Genomic DNA, 17,989 nt, shown 5'->3' with positions numbered 1-17,989 from the left:
GAGTACGTCCTCAAATGCCTTTTTTTTGTCCACAACCCAAAGATATTCCATTTGCTGCCACACAGGAATAAAGAAGCTGGAATCAGAGGATCTTTACGCATCAATTAATGGATTATCAGAATAGTAGGTTAAAGTAAAAATAAAGACAGGCTTTGGGGCAGTTGCGGAATTCTGTGCTTTGTGTTTACATACAAGTTCAGCCCTTTTTTTTCTGTACAGGATTAAAGGAGCTGCCGTCCTGCATGTTGTCATGCATTCATAGACAGTGGGATCATATGTTCTGTATGTCATCAGGCGTCCCACCCACTCCACTGGCCAGAGCTGTCGGTGTAGAAACTCAGAGCACGGCCCGGCTTTCATAAGGCGTACTGTACAGAGCATGCAGTTATATACTGTACCTTCATCTGCTCTTCTTCTACAGACAACCTTTAATATTTCCTGTAGGATAGTGTACCTGCACGTGTTGTTAAACTTTGATTGTATTTCCACCAGCGTTGGGAGAAAAAACCCCAAAGTGAACCTAACTCTGCGACGACAGACAGATAGACCCAGACCTTGTTGTCTTTATCAGCCCCTTCAAGTGCCGCGTCACTTCCCCAAAATGGCCCTGCTTCCCTGCAGCCTGATGGGAATATCTGAGATTACAGCATATTACACATACTTCCTGACTGCTCCCACTGGCGTGACGAATGCAAAAGTAATACTGCAGCAGAGCTGCAGACTTTCGGTAACGGGCTCTTCTCACACACTGCAGGTTTTTTTTGGGGCCTTTGGGCGACAGTTCATCCAAACACGGCTCCAGTGAAGCCTTTTGATCTCACACTTTGGTTCTCTCCTCCCCCATCTGCTTCCTTGTCTCACTGTTGAGTTTACAGTATGTTAATAGGTTTAATGTGTCCATATGGTCAGCGTCAGGTGGCCCGGTCTGTATACATCCTGTGAACCCTCTGACCTCAGCTGCAGACAGATCATTGAGGATTACACGCAGATTTTAGGGTCGATTGTCTGTGTTGGATATCTTTGGTTCACACTGTTGGTGGTCATGTACTTCAAGCTTACTCTACAGTCTTTGTTCTGTACGTAGCATCAGATAAGAGTCTCAGCTAAAAGCCTAAAATGCAGATGTTTACATTCTCCTCTTCAAAACTGGGTCATCGTCATGATGTGATGGCAGGAAGGGCCTCTTACAAGCAGCTACATCCACGCACAGCACTATTTTAAGCAGTGTGTTTTGGCTGTAGACTTTTTAGATTTACATCTTCCTGTACTGACCCTAATGTCAATGTATTCTGTGCAATGACAATAAATGCTTTCTATTTTATTTTTTATCTTATTTAGCCTCGAAATCATCTATTAAAAGTCTGAGACCGTGTTTGGATATTTTCTAAAGACGTTAAAGTCACAAATATACCGCCTGTGCTTTGTCCAGTTCAGCTCTAAAACTAATGTATTGAGGAAAGCCCCTTGTAACACCCCTTTAATGTGATAGCACTAGCGCAGAAATGTTTGTTCTTGAGTGTGAATTTTGGTGGAGCTTCACCATAATGTCTGTTCGAAGCCGTTCAACATCAGAAGATATCACTAGTCAATCGTAGTTCTAATGAAGTTGAGGATTTATGAGCGTTAAGGGGACACTCGAGCCGTTCCTCTGCCGGCTGACAGAAGCTGACAGAAGCAGAAAACATCATCTCATCATGCCCGGCCTTAATAGCGGGATAATAATGTTTCCCTCCGTCTCAGTTTCTCTGTTAACAGCAGCGGCAGGCTGAGGAGTCACCGAGTCAGCAGCCCCGGACATGGACACTCAAAGACAGGATAATCTGACTCTTCAGGGAGAAAAATGGAAACTGTACTGACTACACCGTTTCAAATAGTTCCGCTTGATTTTCATTTTTACTTCATGACTCGCGGAACACATAATTCCACCATAACCTTAATAGCGGCGGACCACAAAACTGGCATGAGAGCTTCTGACCAAGAGATCTTTTTCGCAGTCTTTGAGTAAATACATATTACCAAGCATTTCTATTTCTAGAAAGAGCCCTGACGCAGCTTTCTCTCCAGCTCGGCTGTGAGGTTGCTACAAAAAAACTAACCATCTGTTTATTTCGGACATGTTTTGTTAGCCTCAGAGCGGTCGGGACCGGGAACAGTAGGGCCCTGTGAAAATCATAACACGAGCGTCAGGGAAGAAAAACTTTGACTTTTTCTCCTGTGCTGTTTGTGGATAAATAAGATAAGTCAGATGATCTGCACAAACTCTTCATCATGTGCCTTGTGAAATAATCTGGATTTGAACAGCAACAGCTCCGTCAGCTCTTTGTGCAGGAGTCAGTCGGCGAGCGCTTTATCTGGGACCAGTCCTGTACACGAAGCAGGCCTCAGTGGAGCGACACAGCAGTGATGCACCGCACAAAACTCTCACAGCTCCCTCCAACAGCCACGGGCGAGACAAGTTTAAAGAGAGGGAAGGAGATATCGTTCAGCGGTCGTCTGAAGCTCCAGATAGCAAATACAATCCATGTAAAAAGAATTCACTCCCTTTTGGAAGTTTACAGCCCAGAGACACAATATTTCATTTTTAGGATGTCATGCAACTTTTCTAGATGCTGATCAACCATAAATAAGACCCGTGGGTGAATAAAAACAGAAAAGTGAAAGCAGATCTCTACAGTGTGATCTGAATTCATCACAATCATGAAATATTTACATTGACAATGCACACATTTTTAGCTTCAATGTCTCATTATGTTAATTGCACAGCATAATTGGATATAGCATAAGGACAACATTGGCATTAACATTGGTTCCCTATAAACCTCACTTTCACTGTTTCCTGGGAAAATGAACGCCGACTGACGATCCAGTAAGGCTGGCGGCCTCGCACCATCTCCATCATAGGCCAAATGAACGATTAAACTAACATTTTGTGTTGCTGGTAGCAGGGGTGGTTCTGGGGGGGGCAACAGGGGCCAGTTCCCCTGTAACTCTGAGTCGGGAGCCCCCTGTGGCCCCCCCTGACAGGGAGTCTGCATCAATAATACAATGACAGATTTCTTGCAATGATTTTGAACTGAAGGGAAAGACAGAAATAAAGTGTCTCAGCAGTTCACTACCCAATCAAAATTGTTGAAATTGTAAACACTGTTTTGAGTTCCATTTATCCCTTGTCTGAATGAGGGATTTGTCTTTTTTTCCTGGGTTGTATGTGCCCCCCAACAAAAAAGTCGGCCCCAACCTGGCCCCCCTATTAAAACTGGTCTAGAACCGCCACTGGCTGGTAGATGCTTCTTTGAGAAAACAGAAAGCAATCAGCTTGTCATTGCAACAGCGCTGCCAAAAGTACCGATAATACCAGGCTGTTGGTATTGGAAAGGCTGTTGTGGAAAAGCTGTCTGTTTCCACGTGCCTGTTTAAGTTTTCTCCACTAGGACACACTTACATCACCAGTGGTACAGCCCGTCAGTTATAAAAGTCACATCATTAGATCAGATCATGTGTGTGCTTTAAATACATTTCAATTTATTACGGAGGAGGCTGAGGAGTGTGAGCATCCACGGACACAGACGCCCAAGAAGAGAATGTAATACAGTAATCTGACAGTATAGAGATAAATGGACAGTGAACTGGCTGGAAACCATTTTTATTTCCAACTGTGAATAAACATACATCTTTGCAGGTCTGGGCTATATGACTCATTGCTCTGGCAAAAGCTTAGTTGAACTAAAACTGTTGTTTCAAATCGAGCTAAGTCTGTCATCCACGTATGGAGAACGAGGAGAAAAATGGGGATGCTCAGTGTTCTTTACCTCATTCTTGTTTTTTCTGTCTTTATCCAGGTGAACCTGTGTTCTCCAGCCAACAATGAAACATACCAAGAACGACTGCTCCGCCTAGAGGGAGACAAGGAGTCTCTGGTGCTACAGGTGAGGAGTGTGTGTGTGTGTGTGTGTGTGTTTGCGCGCGCACGTCTCGTCAATTTCAGATCCATAGTCAGGTGGCCTTTCACAGTCATGGTATCAAAAACTTGATGATCACAGCTCGTTTCACTGAGCTTTCTTCTTTACAACAGAGAAGTCTTAATTCACAGATCATCCTCGCAGCCACATAGTCTAGTCCATGAAGTCACAAAAGTCCTTGGTTCCATTCTAGCGTGGAATTCCTTTCAATCTCTACCTTCATCTCGCAAAATAAAGATATCGAGTCCTTCAGACAACTTTCTGCATCTGCATTAGGTTCAATGGGACCCCTGTCATCGGAACTGTGCTCATAAATTAGGTTGTGTTTATTTCGACATAATTATTTGAGTCCCTAATTTTTAGTGAGTGAGCCGGGAAGTTGTCCGGAAGGACCCGGGGCCACACTGCAGAAGCAGCTCAGTGTCTTGTCTGTAATCCCTGTACTGTCGATATTTCACGTGATTTCATAACAAAACATGCCCGGGCACCTTCAAAACCGTCTGAGCATGTGTTTACTGACGACTCTCACAGCAGCCATCAACATCAGGGCTCCGGTGGTGAGGCAGAAGATTATACACCTCTATATTATATGATGACGACCGGCTCTGCTCTGCTCTTAGATCACTTCAGCAGCCGGTTCACACAGCTGTGATCTCCACCGCCTGCCGTCAGATTCTCCCCACTTAAATGACAGTTTCCAGCGTGCTCCTCGGGCTCTTTCCAACCTCTGTGTGTTTGTTTGCTACTCTGGGTGATGTTGTGTGAGCGTCAGTTAAAGTTGCACCACCCGCCTGGGCTACTCTTGTTCATAAAGTCCATATCTAATTTCTCACCACCAGCACGCACGCACACACACACACACACACTCACCCACACGCCTTCTTGTTACACATTCCTCACCCGAGACCCGCTGTGATTGGCTGATATATAAGATGACCGGGGCTTATTTCTCCTGACAGGAGGTTTTAACTGGCGGTTGACATATTGCCTCCGTCCAGGTTCTTTGCTCCACTTTTCTTTTCACCTGCCTGTCCTTCAGGCGTTGTCCCGCTTCAGTGTGTCAGCGCGTTGCCGTACGCACACTAACTTTTCTCGTAGCTCAAGTAGAGAACTTTCACCTGTACTGATGTGTGGGTAGCTCAGCGGCGGAGCGCAGAAGAGGTAAGAGTTCAAACGGTCGTAATCAAAGGCTGTTCTTTTATTTGCTTTGGGCTGCTGCACCCTTCAATAACGGCTCGTAGCACACAGATGCATTACGTTTGTCAGGAACTTGTCGCATACATGTTTTAGATGCCGAACACAGGAAAGGGTGTTACATGTAACACATTCACGTACTTGTTCATTCATTCATTCACTCAGCTGTTTCGTGGTTCGCCTCGTCATTGACAGGAGGCAACGGCTGCCGGAGTGGCTCGCTCTCCTCCTCGCGTCTTTGTCGTCTTTGTAATCTGGATTTCGATGCGTGTCGAGCCAGAAACTTTGCAGGAGATTCTTTATTGCCGGAGCGCCGTGAGACAAGACGTGGCTGCAGGGGAGAATATCTGGGAAGCAGAAGTGACAGGGATTCAGCCGCTGTCAGAGGGATTTGGCATAGTTTAGGAGAACAGGAGACATTTTTGTGTGTGTGTGTGTGTGTGTGTGTGCGTGTGTGTGCGTGTGAGGTGTTTGGCAGGAGGTGAGTGTGTTGTCAGGGAGATTATTGTAAATGTGCAACACATTCCTGAGTGACAGACTGCTGAGTAAATGCGTGTTGTTTTGGAGTCGAGGTATGCCAGGACGAGTGTGTGTTTGTGTGTGGAGCGAAGGGAGAGAAAGGGGCATGTTGATGTGGGTATAGAGGTACATTTGTGTGTCTGTGAGTGTGTGAAATTTAGTGGGTTTTGTCGTGTGTATGTACGTCATATATATGTGTTTATATTTACCAAATATATGTGTGTGTGTTTCAATGTGTCTGCTTGCGAATTCGTACATGTATCGTGCGTAGTAGCATCATTAGTGCGCGCTTTTTCTGCGACCGCTCATTTCAGCTCTGTGTCTCTGTATGCGTGCTAACAGAGACTGAATGTGTCACCCATTAGGTGAGCGTTCTGACCGACCAAGTGGAGGCGCAGGGAGAGAAGATCAGAGACCTGGAAAGTTCTCTGGAGGAACACCGGCTGAAACTGGCCTCCACAGAGGAGATGCTGCAACAGGTAATGCACACACTTCAAAATTCTCGCAATTCTGCCGACGGCCTTGTTGAATTAAAGGTGTGAGAGATGGTTTACGAGCCTAATTGCTGCTCCTGTTGCTCTGTTATGTGTTTGAAGGCACACTGGCTTCATGTTCCCTGAAGAGTGTTGTATGTTTCCTTGAGGTCAGACTAACTTTGCTTCCTCGTGAAGCATTTGTAAAACCCACATTCTATCTAAAGATATTTTGAAATCTGCATTCACTTCAGTTTACTCGCAGTCTCCCCATTCTTTGTCTTTTCTGGTTCATTGCCGCGTTTCTTGCCGTGTTACCGCCACCTGTGGAATAGGATGAAAGCGTTGGCGGGGATCTCAGTGTGTCCTGTTTAGCTGTCTGTGCATGGGTGAAAAACATCACTTGTAAAGATGTTGCACCATAGCTTGAAAAAACAGCCCAATTATTTACAGGGGTAAACTGCAAACAGAACAGTTGTATGTTCTGTTAAAGAAACTGGTCGCTACCACAATATCTGGGTGAAACAGGTTTCGATTAAGCAGAACTAAAACACCGTCCAATTGTGGCATTGTATTATTCCTGTGTTAAGCCACCCTGCAGGTTTTTATCGGCCTCACACTCCACTGATTCATTTACCGCCTCGACATGGCTGCTAACACGGAATGCGTGAAACCCCGGTTCGGTTTTGTCCATTGTGAATCTCAATACGTTTCATTTAAATGGCTAAAGATGTCTGCATTCTCAGTACTGTTGACAAAATAAAGAGAAAGGCACTGTTCATATAATGCTGTTTTACTATGACTAGAAGGTAAAGGTAACTATGCACACAACATACCTGTTCTGCAGCAAAGTTCAGTTTTATGTCAGTGCATGGTCTCAGTCATTATACTCCTATTAAGTGCCTTTTAGCTGAAAGTGAAATACAGCCGATAACATTTCAGAACCAGCAGATCCAACTGAAAGTTCGGCTGTCAGATCACTGATCAGTCAGGTGATAAGTTAAGTCTTGTGATCCTCTTCGAACGGTTACCAATCTGACAGAGATTCTAAAAGTCAGGCTAGAGTTTACTGTGTTGGCCAATCAGGCGCTAGTAATGTGGCTTCTCTGCTGCTGATGGTTCAGTTTGATTCAGTTTGACTTATAGAGCCAACATTGTAACCACACCTTTACTGCATTTTGTTATCGCACATATTAAAAATGTGACATATCCTCGAAAGTTCCCGAGACACACTGTAACTGCGAATGAATTTGTGACAAGCAAATAACAGGAAAAAATGAGATGAAGCATTGTTCTTTCTTATGCGTGTCCTGCCACTGATCTCAGGTGACGGCATCAGCGCGACCGCTTCTGCCAAACAGGATGTGCGCGGAGGAGCCGTGGAATACCAGTGGGAGTAGAGTGGGACTGTAAATGAATAAATAAAGGAGTGGCACAGGGTTTCATTCAGAGCGCTCCAGCTCGACTTCCTCTGACTCATCACCTGTCAGTTATGTTCAGTACAAACCACAGGAACAATAGACGTTACGGGTCAAAGCTCCACACTGCACTGTGTTGGTTTCATTGTTACTAGATAAGAGCACGTTTACCCTTACAACAGACTGAGTTTGAAGGTGACCTTTTGGATAAAGGACTGTGGACGGCTCTGCTGCCACTGTTGGTTCATACTTTTGAAACAAGATTAAAGCACTTCTATTGGCTTTGCATCAGTGTAGTGAGGCCTTAAATATTCTGCTCTTGGTTCAGTGAATTGTTATTGGCTCGAAAAGAAAAATGATGACAGAGATTTGCTTTAGTCAGAGCAAAGAAATCAAACACTCCTTATTATGATACAGCAGCTTGATACATGAGACAGACTGGAATGAGCAAGAATAACGCTCGGCCAGATGTTATCTGTGAAACCAAAATAACCTCTTTAACAGGACACTGCGTGCCAGGTTGGTGGATTTCTGTGCAGCTTAATCACAAGCCTGTCTGAAGGTTTCACAGAGGACGATCCTGCTTCCTCACCTGCCTGAACTAACAGCATCTGATGCAACTGTAAATGCTGTCATAACAGATGAGACTTTTTGAAAACTTTGAAATCTAAATGCTGCTGGGCGAAAAACCCTTATAGTTGCAGAACTGACTCCGAATGAAATGTTTTTTTGAAAACCAAACCACGTTTTATGGAACTTTTTGTGCCGACAGACGGCTGTTGCCATCACTAAATTCAAACCTCTTAACCCTGATGATGACCGCCCCTTCAGTCCAACTGAAACATCTCGACATCTATCGCACGACACACGTTGCTGTCCTTCTGCAAAACGAATAAAATTCCAACAGCTTCAAATGTACTTCGTGTTTAGAGCTACTTGCTAAAACGCAGACGTAACATCAGAGTAACATCAAGTAAGATGTTTGACATGGGACACATTTCCAACTAACATTTTCATTGTGAGCATATTGGCATGCTGACATTTGTATTTACTCCAGAGTTCTGCTGTAGCTAAGTACAGCCTAACAAAGCTGCTAGCAGGATTGTCTAAAGGTAGCCTCTCTTTTTTACCTGTAGTTCATCGACCCTGCGTCAGAATACAGGTCACACTTTTGCTCAGTTGCCAGAGTAAAGTATAACCATAGACTCTAACAAAGTTTGGACGCTGTCAAAATAAAAGCCGAATGCAATCACTTGCATTTGAAGTGGGCTGTGTTTACTGACAACGGTTTAAGGAAGTGTTCAGACAGCGGTGAACCTCGCCCCGTCCTCGCTTGTGAAGGACTGAGCCTTTCCGAAGGTGCCCTTCTCACAGCTAATCATGACACTTTCACCTGTTACCAAAGAACCTGTTTACCTGTGAATTGTCCAAACAGGTGTTTTTGGAGCATTTCCCAACTTTCAAAGTCTTTTCTTGCTCCTGTCCCAACTTGTTTGAAACATGTTGCTGCCATCAGATTCCCAATAAGTATGTACAAAAATCAGGTTGGTCAAACACTAAATAAATTACCGATGTACTGTTTCAATTGAATATTTAAAATAAATTAAATTAAATCATCACATTTATTTATTTTTTTATTTTTCCACACAGTTATTCCGACTCATTTAGAATCTGCGTTGTGTTGTGAAACACTGACTGTCTTCAAGCTGTTCCAACTTTTATCCTTGACGTCATTAATGCGGCAATCTCATGAGCTCTGCCAGGCAGGACACAACAAGACCGCAGCTCTGTGTATCAGAGAATCAACCCTCTGTTTGGACTCCTCAGCAGGCTCTTTGTCCTCCTCGTTGTCAAGAGCGAGGATAAAAAGGCCACAGTCCCAAAATAAATACCCCACAAGGGCTGTGACGTTTATCATCTTCATCCAGCTTGCTTTTAAAAATCGACTAATATATTCTGTCTGCGTCGAATAAGAGCAGTTCTCGAAAAAACACAGCAGGAATCAGAACAGGCTCTTCCAATTTTTCTCAAAGGACGGGAGACCTCTTCTCCTCTGTCTCTGTGTCTTTGTACCACGCTACATTAAAACTGATTCATTGTTTGCGACATTTCAAACTAGCTGCAGATCTCCACCTGCCACTGCACCTGATCTTCTTCTTCTTCTACAGTCCTTCAGGACCAGTGGTTGTAGGTCTGGACATGTTAATGGATTTAGCGGCGCTGATCTGCAGCTAGCTGTTGTGTGTTAGTGATCAGTGTTTGTGTGTCACACTGTCCCATTTCACAGTTAATGTCTTCGGGTCAAATAGCTAATGTGATGCGCGATGTTTGCCGAGAGAGATGAAGGCGGAGTGTGGAGGAAGATAACGGTCGCCTGGCTCCTGGCCGTGTTTGTGTGTCTGTTGTTTGCATTGTGTCGCCTTTTTCTCATGATTTATCATCTCCCAGATCTGTTCCTCTTAAATTTAAAAAGGTGACAGCATGTCTGCAGCGGGACGTCCTCCGATGTGTGTCACCCTCTTCACTGAGTGTGTGTTTGGCCGAGAGAGGAGAGGAGAAAGGGAGGAAGATTTAACATTATGTGTCAGAGCTGCAGGGCTGCGACTGCTGTGGGAACCACAACTAATCTAATAAGAAATAGTCCTTAGTCAGCGCACGCACACACACACACACACACACGCACACACACGCACACACACACACACACACACACACACACACTCACAGTACAGTGTTCTCATGCTAGAGGGGATCCACCCACACGTAGTCATGCTGTGACTACATCTCCCACTGTGCCTTTATTTAGACACAGAGATCACTGTATTGAGACATGTCTGTGAGCCTGGTTTACAGTGATGTGGGTACAAAGACACACACCAACTCACACACATATAAAGCTTCAGTCAAGGGTCATTATCTCTCTTGATGTACGCGCAAATAAAATGACACGACTCATCATGAATCACTTGAATTCATAAACATAATTCTCATTCTACTGAAAGTACCTCCAGAATGTCAACCATCCAGCCATTTCAATTCTGGACTGTGTGTAAATATCACACATACTGTACCCTACCATAACCACACCGAACACGGTCAGTTTCCATTGTCAGCGTGCAGCCTTCAGGATGCTCTGAAATGGTGACCATTTTAAGGAGTAGACCAAATCTACAATATCTTTCACTTTATGTTTGACAACTGGGTTTAATTCATATCAGGGATGTTGCCGATAACCAGTATTGACAATAACCATGATATTCGTAAAATAAAAGGTGATATTGTGTTAATAATAGACACGTGATTATACTGCGTAAATAATCTAATGCCCCTTAAATCGTTTCTGTATGTTTATGTTCTCGCTTTGTTATAGCAGGTGGCAGTAATGCGCCTCAACACTGGTTGCCAACCAGCATACAACAGAAAAAGCAGAAGAAAAAGCTGCAGTAACAGTTCACTGTTAGCTAGTGTGTGTGTGTGTGTGTGTGTGTGTGTGTGTGTGTGTGGCATGAATCTGGGGTGTGTATGTGTGTCAAAATGATAGACATTTATTGTTACATAGATTCTCTCTCTCCGCCTGTTAGTGTTATTCATTTGACAAACTAAGACTAAACACATTTTTGTGTGTTAAACAAATTAAAAATGTAATTTAAATGGGAGAATTTTTTCCCCAAGTCTTTATATATTATTAAATTGCGATAACGTCATTTACGTGAATACTTCTGGCCACGATAATCATCCATTGAAAATCTGATATCGTGTCGGCCCTAATTCATACAGTTAATGAAAAGACTGCAGCTGATCTTTGCTTGTCAAATGTTTCATGCTCCCGTCCCTAACTTGTAACTGCACTAATCACGTTTTTGAATTAACGATGGATCAGATGATCATGTGGAACATGAAAGATGAACATAGTGACAAGATGTCCGCAGCTTCACTGATTCAGTTGGCCTTCATCAGGTGGCCAGTAGACTCTGAATGAATGTTCGATATGTAGATGGGCCACTGTGTGTTTGGTAACATTTCAGTTACGATTCGGCGTCATGTTTACAGCTTGTTGCCCTTTGACAATACACAAGGCACATCCCAGGTAGAGGGAGGGGATAACACTCATTTTTTAATCATCGTTTTCGACCCTGACCAGTTCCAAACATGCATTTACACCTCCATTAACATGCATTTTCTCCTCAACATATCCAGACAGGTGTTGTGCCAGGTGAGACTGGGGTGTCGTTTAACACTTTAATATGGAGTCCCCAGAGGGCTGGTGTCTTTCACATGGTGCATACTTCATGTTAAAGTGACGTTCTTCAGATATTAAGCACTCTGAGTCCAGATCTGAGTTCTGTAGCTGTGTCCAGTTTTGGAGATGAGTGCAGCCTCTTTAAAGAGATCTATAAATGCTGAGAGGATGATAATTTGTCACATGCTGCTCCTCATAATTGAAGGAAGGCAAATGTCAGGCAGCTGAGCTGTGGGCCAACACCACACAGTTCTGATGAATTACTTCTAAAGACTGCAGCTTATCCTGCTGTAAGTGACACTGGTGTTAGATTGCAAACTGACGGTCAGCTGCCATAACTAAGCAGATTTTGTGTGTGTGTTTGTGTCTGTGTGTGTGTGTGTGTGTGTGTGTGTGTGTGGCTGCTGAGCTGCAGTGATTATGGGGTTTTAACTGTCTGTCTGTGGCCGCGGTGTTGACACAATTTGTTTACCATGTGATATTTTCATTTGGTCTCTCTGTGAGCTGTCTGTGATGTGTTTGATGTGACATACAGGTCCTTCAGAGGAAAAAGCAAGCAAATGAGTTTGGTTGTCAGCATAAGTTCATATTAGATAAGTTTGAATGAATGTTAAATTATATGTGTTGGTCGGTTCACCACTTTGGTTCACCCTGAACAGTCGCGACAACTGTTGGCTGGTTTGCCACAAGTGTTTTCACATTTATTGAGCCCAGAAAAATTAACGACTTTCATAATGAACTGAATTTTCTTGCCGATTGAACATTGAAACATAGATGAGGTTGATATTATGTTTTTTTTTTTTCCGGAAATGTCTCAACGTGAACGATGGACTGCCATTTAATGTGTGGTCCCCTCAGGATGAATTGTAATAACTTTGGTGATCCTTTGACTGTTCATCAGCAGGTAGGTTGTCCATTACTTGGGTTCATGGCTGTATACGTACATGCAACACTAGTGACATTCCCATACGCTGTACTTTGTCTTTAATTAGCACATTTGCTAACACTACATGCTTAACAGAATGTGTGTGATGATGACATTAGCATGTAGCTCAATGCGGTGCTTTGCCTAAGTGAGCCTCAGAGCAGCTAGCATGGATGACGAGGTTTTTATTAACTTGATGTTGTGTTGCAGGACACTGAGGTCACATCGAGTGTTTAGCATGCATTTTGAGAATACAACAGAAAAGTCAATATTTCTATATTCAGAAAGTGTCGCAGAACACATACATTCCTGGTCGTGTTTTCTTTTGATCATATAGTCGTAGAATTCTCATCAACTGTATTCAAAAAAATTTAGGAAGCACGAAAATGTCTTTAAAAGGTTAACATTTTGCTTTGAAACATGCAAATTGTCTTAAAATTAAGCGTCAGAGCTGTTCGGAGAACTGTTCAAAGAAAGAACACTAATCTGCTTCCAACCAAAGTTGCTGATCTCACTTCTACTATGTCTGAAAAATCATCTTAACAGTGCATTATTGCACTGTTAAGTCTTGTAGGTTGTGTAAAGTCCCTCCTAATAAGCCAATTTCCATGAGACCTAGTTTATCAATTTAGTAGGCGAAGTGTTTGCAGGCTCATTTTCTTTTCCTTCCTTATCTCGACCAGAAGGGTGTAAGAAGATGGATTGCAGAGGCTTAAACAAAGATCCAAGGCAACATAAGTTTGAGTTTAGAGAAGAGGAAGTGGGATTAGACGTAGTTTAGATGAGGAAGCGAAAGTAAGTGTTGGCTAAGAGATGTGTGTTCCGCGCGAGTCACAGAAAAACACACACTTCTTCATGTTCAGTGGTCACAGTACCCTCGCTCGCTCGCTCGCTCTCTCTCTTTAACACATAATTTTTTTCTCTGTCCCATACCAAAGGAGCACAGATGTATTAATAGAGTCCCTAGCTAGCCTGTGTGTGTGTGTGTGTGTGTGTGTGTGAGTGTGTATATTTAGCTCCGTGGGGTCTGGGCCCCCAGCCTCGCCTGATCTGTTCGTGTGGGAAGAACATTGTACCGAGCGGAGCAGCATGCTGACTTCTCACAGCGTAGCTCGCCGATATCTGTGCGTGTGTTGACGTCTTCTATAGGTGTGGTTTGTAAAGGCTGCTCTCGTGTGGTTTACCACACTTGTAACTCACAGTGGCTGTGTGTGTTTTTCCCAGGAGCTGATGAGCAGGACCTCTCTGGAGACTCAGAAGCTGGATCTGATGGACGAGGTGTCGTACCTCAAGCTGAAGTTGGTCGGCATGGAGGAGACAAACGGCAACACCCACGCCCAAGATCCTGCCGCTACAGAGCAGAACAAAGCCGAGGTATGGAGAGTCACACAAAATAAATGAACAACATGAATGCTGGCTGTATTTATGTTACTATAGGCAGTACTATAGTGTACCATCAAGGTAACGTTGGATCAAATACACCCCACACTACAACCAAAAACACTTTTCCAAACGTTTAATAATGTCCTCTTGGTACTATAAAATCAGGCTATTGTATCTGTAAACTGCTTCCCCTTGAAATGTATGGAAAATATATTCTTTCATTCTGTGTATAGCACTGTTAGGATATGATGTTACGTATGCTTTGAAAGCAGGTTCTTCAGCCACGCTTACAGTGTAGACCTGCTCTGTCGGTCGGTCCGCCACTTTGGTCTAGACTGAATTATCTACAACTACTGGATGGATTGTCATGAACTTTTTTTTCTTTTTTTTTTAAAGTATTTTTTGGCCTTTAAGTGGCTTTTTATTGTTAGAACATGCTCAAGATACGACAGGAAACAGGTTGAGAGAGAGGGGGAGTAACACGCAGCAAATGGTCCCCAGGCCGGGATTCAATACGGGGCCGCTGCAGCGAGGACAAAGCCTCTGTACTTGGGACACCCGCTTTTGATCATAATTCGGTGATCAGTATGACGTGAATTGACATTACTGATCCCTTACTCCAACTTTCTATATCTAGTGTCATCATCAGGTTGAAATTTTGCTTCATCCAACTTGTTTTAGACAGCCAGCAGTGCTCTAGTGCTAACTAATAAATCTTAGCCGGCTGCCATGCTAAAACTCTATGGTGAATGTAGTAAACATTATACCTGTTCAACATGCTAATGTTAGCATTTATTTTAAAACACTGCTAAAGTAGACTCCACAGTAGTCTTATTTTCATGTTGCCCACACCTGATGATGCATAATTGTAATTGTGTGTGTGAGTATGGTTTAATGTAAGTAAGAGGGGGATGATAAACTGGGTTAAGATGGGTTATCACATGTAAAAGAGTCTAACATTCAATATGATTTAGCCTGTGGGTACAACAATGCCACCATTGCTGTTACATCTCATCGTTTTGTCTCCACCAAGACCTCAGATGGTGCCTGGGATTAAGTTAAACAAGGCACGATAAGACAAGCATACACACACACACACACACACACACACACACACACACACACACACACAAGCAAGCACACACACGCCTTACATGAAATGAAACACAATGTGAGACATTTGGCATTTTAATCTTGTCCTCTCTGTCAGTGGTCTGGAGGATTATTCAGGGGTATACGGGGCCACATCTGATTCTCTAGAACTGCTGTATAAGGATGTTTGTCAGTTGTTTGTCTCTTCTCAATGTTTTCACTGTCTCTGAGCCAAAGGGACTAGTAACAACATTCACCACTGGCTGCTGTGGTCACAGTAATCCACCACAACTGCAGCCAAAAAAAAATGGTTTCCCAGACACAGAGCAGGCCACATTAGGGCTTTAGGGAAGAGGGCGCACATCAAGACGACTTTATGGTACATAAAATATACCGATCTACTACTAAATGTTCTCTATACTAGATCAACCACAGAACTTTTTCTCCAGCTGTTTTACTGAAGTCTTACTACAGTGCTGCTATGGTGTTTTAAAGCTGTCACACAATGAAACTGTTTCCGTGGTGGTCTTTTATTTGTGAACTGCACCAGGCACGCTAACATCTCCTGTTTATTTCAAACAAATAATCATTATTCCTGCTGGAGCAAAATGCACTGCTTCCTGTGTGGCAGATGATAATTCTCCTAGAAAAAGAAGCTCGACGATGTTGACTGTCTTACAAACGTCAGATCTGTTGTTCACTGAAAAAAGTCACAGTGAAGCCACTGTGTGACTCGATGCTTCAGAATACATAAAGTGAATTTTAAACTCTGTGTGTGAACTCACCTGTTGGCTGGAGGCAGATGGTCCCACTGAAGAGGAGGTGTGACTGGCGGAATGTGTGTTTGACGTGAACCAGGTCTGTTCACAGATCTGTTATCGGCCTCAAGGTTGTCAGCTGGTTATTGTCGAGGTGACGGCTGATTCACACAGGACATGGACTGTGTCAGAACAGCTGATTATGTACAGTGCCTCAAAAGACTAAAGATGCACTATGTAAGTTTGCGGAATAGCTAAGCTAAATTGCTACCAACTATTTTATGAAAGTTTGAAGTGTCTGGGACTTTAAACAACTAAACGCAGGTCCAAAATATGACTGCAATTCTAAATGTTCATCAATAATATCCACCCCAGTTTCCCCAAGTATTATAATGAATCCAGTGGAAGCAGCCATAACGCATTCTTCTTCCGTTGTCAACCCTGAATGCTACATTACCCACAATGCAACATGACCATCGACAGTACAGTTGGAGGTTGGGGTGTGTGATGCTAACATCAGCTTAAGGCTTTAGCCATAGGGGTCAGTTAAGATAGTTTCTTTCTAAGTCTGTAGTTACTTTAGAACATCCTTTTGAACAGTGTTGAATGGACCATCAAACCCAACCACCAAAACTAACTGACCAACCAACTCACCAATATTGCAGTTCACTGTCAGCACAAGTACAAACCATTTGGTTCTTTGGGCCGTCGATAACATCACAAAAACAGCACAAAGCCGAGGTATGTTTTTTGGCTTAGATTTTGGTTTCACTTGAAACTGTGTTGTTGGCTCCAATTTCCAAAACTGCCACTAAAGCTTCCACAGTTGGTGTCTTTCAGGTCTGTTTTTTCCATTCGAGCATTCAACAAGTCCTACACACTGGAGGCTTTCCCACAGCCCTTTTCTCCGAGTGAAAAGGATTGAATAACATCCAAAGTCTAATCATTAGATGAGCGGTTGTTCCAACAGCATATCGCAGCCAGATCTGTCATCCGGTTAATAATCAGACAAACAGTGAAAGCATGCCCCCATCCAACTTCCCTGGCTCAGGTAATGATGTCTGGATGAGAGTCAAGCTTCGGCGTTAAGCCTCGTAAACAAGCCAGAACACATCAAGCAGTCTCTCCAGAGAATCTCAATTCAACAACCTGCAGACGGCCTGCAAGACAGACAGCTGACACCACGCTGCGAAGTCAGCACTACAGAAAATAGCCGTAATAAAAGTCACGTAAACATTTAGAGTACAGTTGTACGCTGCATGTCCCTTAAAATAGAACGCTGTCTTGGCTTTAAACGATATTTTCTCAACCAGCCTCTTACTCTGAGCGGTTATTATTTTCTATCATTTTGAGTCTGAAAAAGGTGATGTCACTCACGTCCACCCGGATTCAGGTTTCAGCAACATTTCAATCGAGTCTGATGGAAGTTGTGGAGATGTTTGTGGAAGATCCAGGGAATTCTACACCTAGGATGTTGAACTTCTTGAGCGGAACAGACAGACAGGCAGGCAGGCAGGCAGAATACTCACATGGACGCACACACCGCTCAAGTCTAGTTGAGCAGTCTTTGCTTGTCTTCACTATTTTCTCAGTGTGGACTTTGCTTATTGTGGCACCCAGCTGCTGCTCCCCACTGGCACCACAAGATACTGAAGCTGCTCTCGTGGTCGTGTGTGTGTGTGTGTCTGTGTGTGTATGTGTGTGTGTGTGCGTGTGTGTGTGTGTAAAGCTATCACAAGGCGTCCAGCACCCGGGGCCGTTGATTGAATAAACAGGATACAGCGTTTTTGACAAGCAGAGGCCCGTGTTCTGCACACACACATGGATGGAGTGTGATAAGCATCAGCGGAAGTAGACAGAGGGCGAGAGAGAGAGAGAGAGAGAGAGGGCTGAGGGCAGAGAGAAAAAGAGGAGAGGGACCAAGAGGGACAAGATGAGAGACAGTGACGGACAGATGGAAGGATGAGAGATGACATGATGTACCGAGGAGATGTTGCTGTCCGTCCTGCAAGGCTCACACACAAAGTG

General features: G+C 43.7%; 1 protein-coding gene across 2 annotated transcripts in view; it reads left to right on the top strand.

Moving 5' to 3' along the window:
* Positions 1-17,989, top strand: part of ppfibp2b (PPFIA binding protein 2b) — an 83,894-nt gene that overhangs the window by 37,868 nt on the left and 28,037 nt on the right. For both annotated transcript variants that reach the window (XM_030425585.1, XM_030425586.1), the window contains exons 4-6: positions 3,840-3,926; positions 6,038-6,151; positions 13,953-14,102. In XM_030425585.1, coding sequence (XP_030281445.1) covers positions 3,840-3,926; positions 6,038-6,151; positions 13,953-14,102 — 351 coding nt within the window. The remainder of the gene's footprint in view (positions 1-3,839; positions 3,927-6,037; positions 6,152-13,952; positions 14,103-17,989) is intronic.

Source organism: Sparus aurata, chromosome 8 (genome assembly GCF_900880675.1).
Source record: "Sparus aurata chromosome 8, fSpaAur1.1, whole genome shotgun sequence".
In the NCBI taxonomy this organism is placed as follows: Eukaryota; Metazoa; Chordata; class Actinopteri; order Spariformes; family Sparidae; genus Sparus; species Sparus aurata.
The sequence above is the reverse complement of the archived record's forward strand: the minus strand, read 5'-3'. Positions and strand labels throughout refer to the sequence as shown.